This window comes from Rhea americana, unplaced genomic scaffold, assembly GCF_003343005.1.
Source record: "Rhea americana isolate MKP2758 unplaced genomic scaffold, rheAme1 scaffold_628, whole genome shotgun sequence".
Taxonomy (NCBI): Eukaryota; Metazoa; Chordata; class Aves; order Rheiformes; family Rheidae; genus Rhea; species Rhea americana.
In genome coordinates this window covers 67,976-69,007 of record NW_028186788.1, presented here as the reverse complement: position 1 = coordinate 69,007, position 1,032 = coordinate 67,976, and the positions used below count along the sequence as shown (strand labels likewise).

General features: G+C 76.3%; 1 protein-coding gene across 1 annotated transcript in view; it reads left to right on the top strand.

Moving 5' to 3' along the window:
- Positions 1 to 3: 3 nt before the first annotated feature.
- SLC39A5 (solute carrier family 39 member 5) overlaps positions 4 to 1,032 on the top strand; it is a gene marked incomplete at its 5' end in the record, with an annotated part of 3,809 nt that continues 2,780 nt past the window's right edge. Inside the window, 3 exons of the mRNA XM_085320303.1 lie at positions 4 to 255; positions 345 to 633; positions 706 to 992. Of these exons, the coding sequence (XP_085176429.1) occupies positions 4 to 255; positions 345 to 633; positions 706 to 992 (828 nt within the window). The remainder of the gene's footprint in view (positions 256 to 344; positions 634 to 705; positions 993 to 1,032) is intronic.

The following is a 1,032-nucleotide window of genomic DNA, read 5'->3' as shown; positions in this document are numbered from 1 at the left end:
GACCCCATCCCGGCACTCCCCGTCCCCATCCTGACACCCCCCGGCCCGGCACCCCCGGCCCCGCCGGCGCTCACGGCGCCCGCAGCGCTGGGCTGGGGGCTGCTGGCCGTCGCCTTGCTCAGCCTGCCCTCCGCCCTGGCCGTGCTCCTCGTGCCGCTGCTGAGCCGCGGCGCCTTCCGCTCGCTGCTCTCCTTCCTGGTGGCGCTGGCGGCGGGGACGCTCTGCGGGGACGCCCTGCTGCACCTCTGGCCCCACGTAGGTACCGGCCCGGGGGAGCGGGGCGCCGGGGGTGCCGGGGGCCCCGGCGTCCGGGCGCCCTGAGCCGCCGGCTCGCTCGCCCCCAGGCCCAGGGGCGGCACGCGGAGACGCCGGCGCAGCTGGGGGCTGCGGAGCTGCGGCAGGGGCTGGCGGTCCTGGGGGGCATCTACCTGCTCTTCCTCACGGAGCTGCTCCTGGGGATGCTGCGGCGGCGCCGGGAGGCCGCGGTGAGAGCCGGGCGGGCGCCACGGCGGGCGCGGGGACCGCAGGATCCTGCTGCGTGCCCGACGCCCGGCTCTGCTCTCCTCCAGCAGCGCAGGGCAGCGAGCAGCTGCCCCCCCAGAGAGACCCCCTGCTCCGCTGCCCCGGCACCAGGTAAGGTCCCGGCACCCGCCCCGGCGCCCGCCGCCCCCGGCCCCCGCGCCCACCACAGTGCTCCCACCGCAGGGGCCGAGCTGCGGTGTCTGACGGCCCCCGAGCTAGAGCTGGGCCTCCCCGGGGCGGCCGAGCCCCACGGACACCCCCACGGAGACCCTCATGGACACTCCCACGGCCCCATGCTGCCCCCCAGGCCAGGGGCCACCGACTTTGTCTGGATGGTGGTGCTGGGGGATGGGATCCACAACCTGATGGACGGGTTGGCCATCGGTGAGCACACGGGGACACGGGGACGCTGCATCGGAGCACAGGGACGTGGTGGCAGAAGGACACGGTGCACAGTGCATACGGGAAGGGTGACAGGGACACGGGGACACATGGTGCATCGGGGCACAG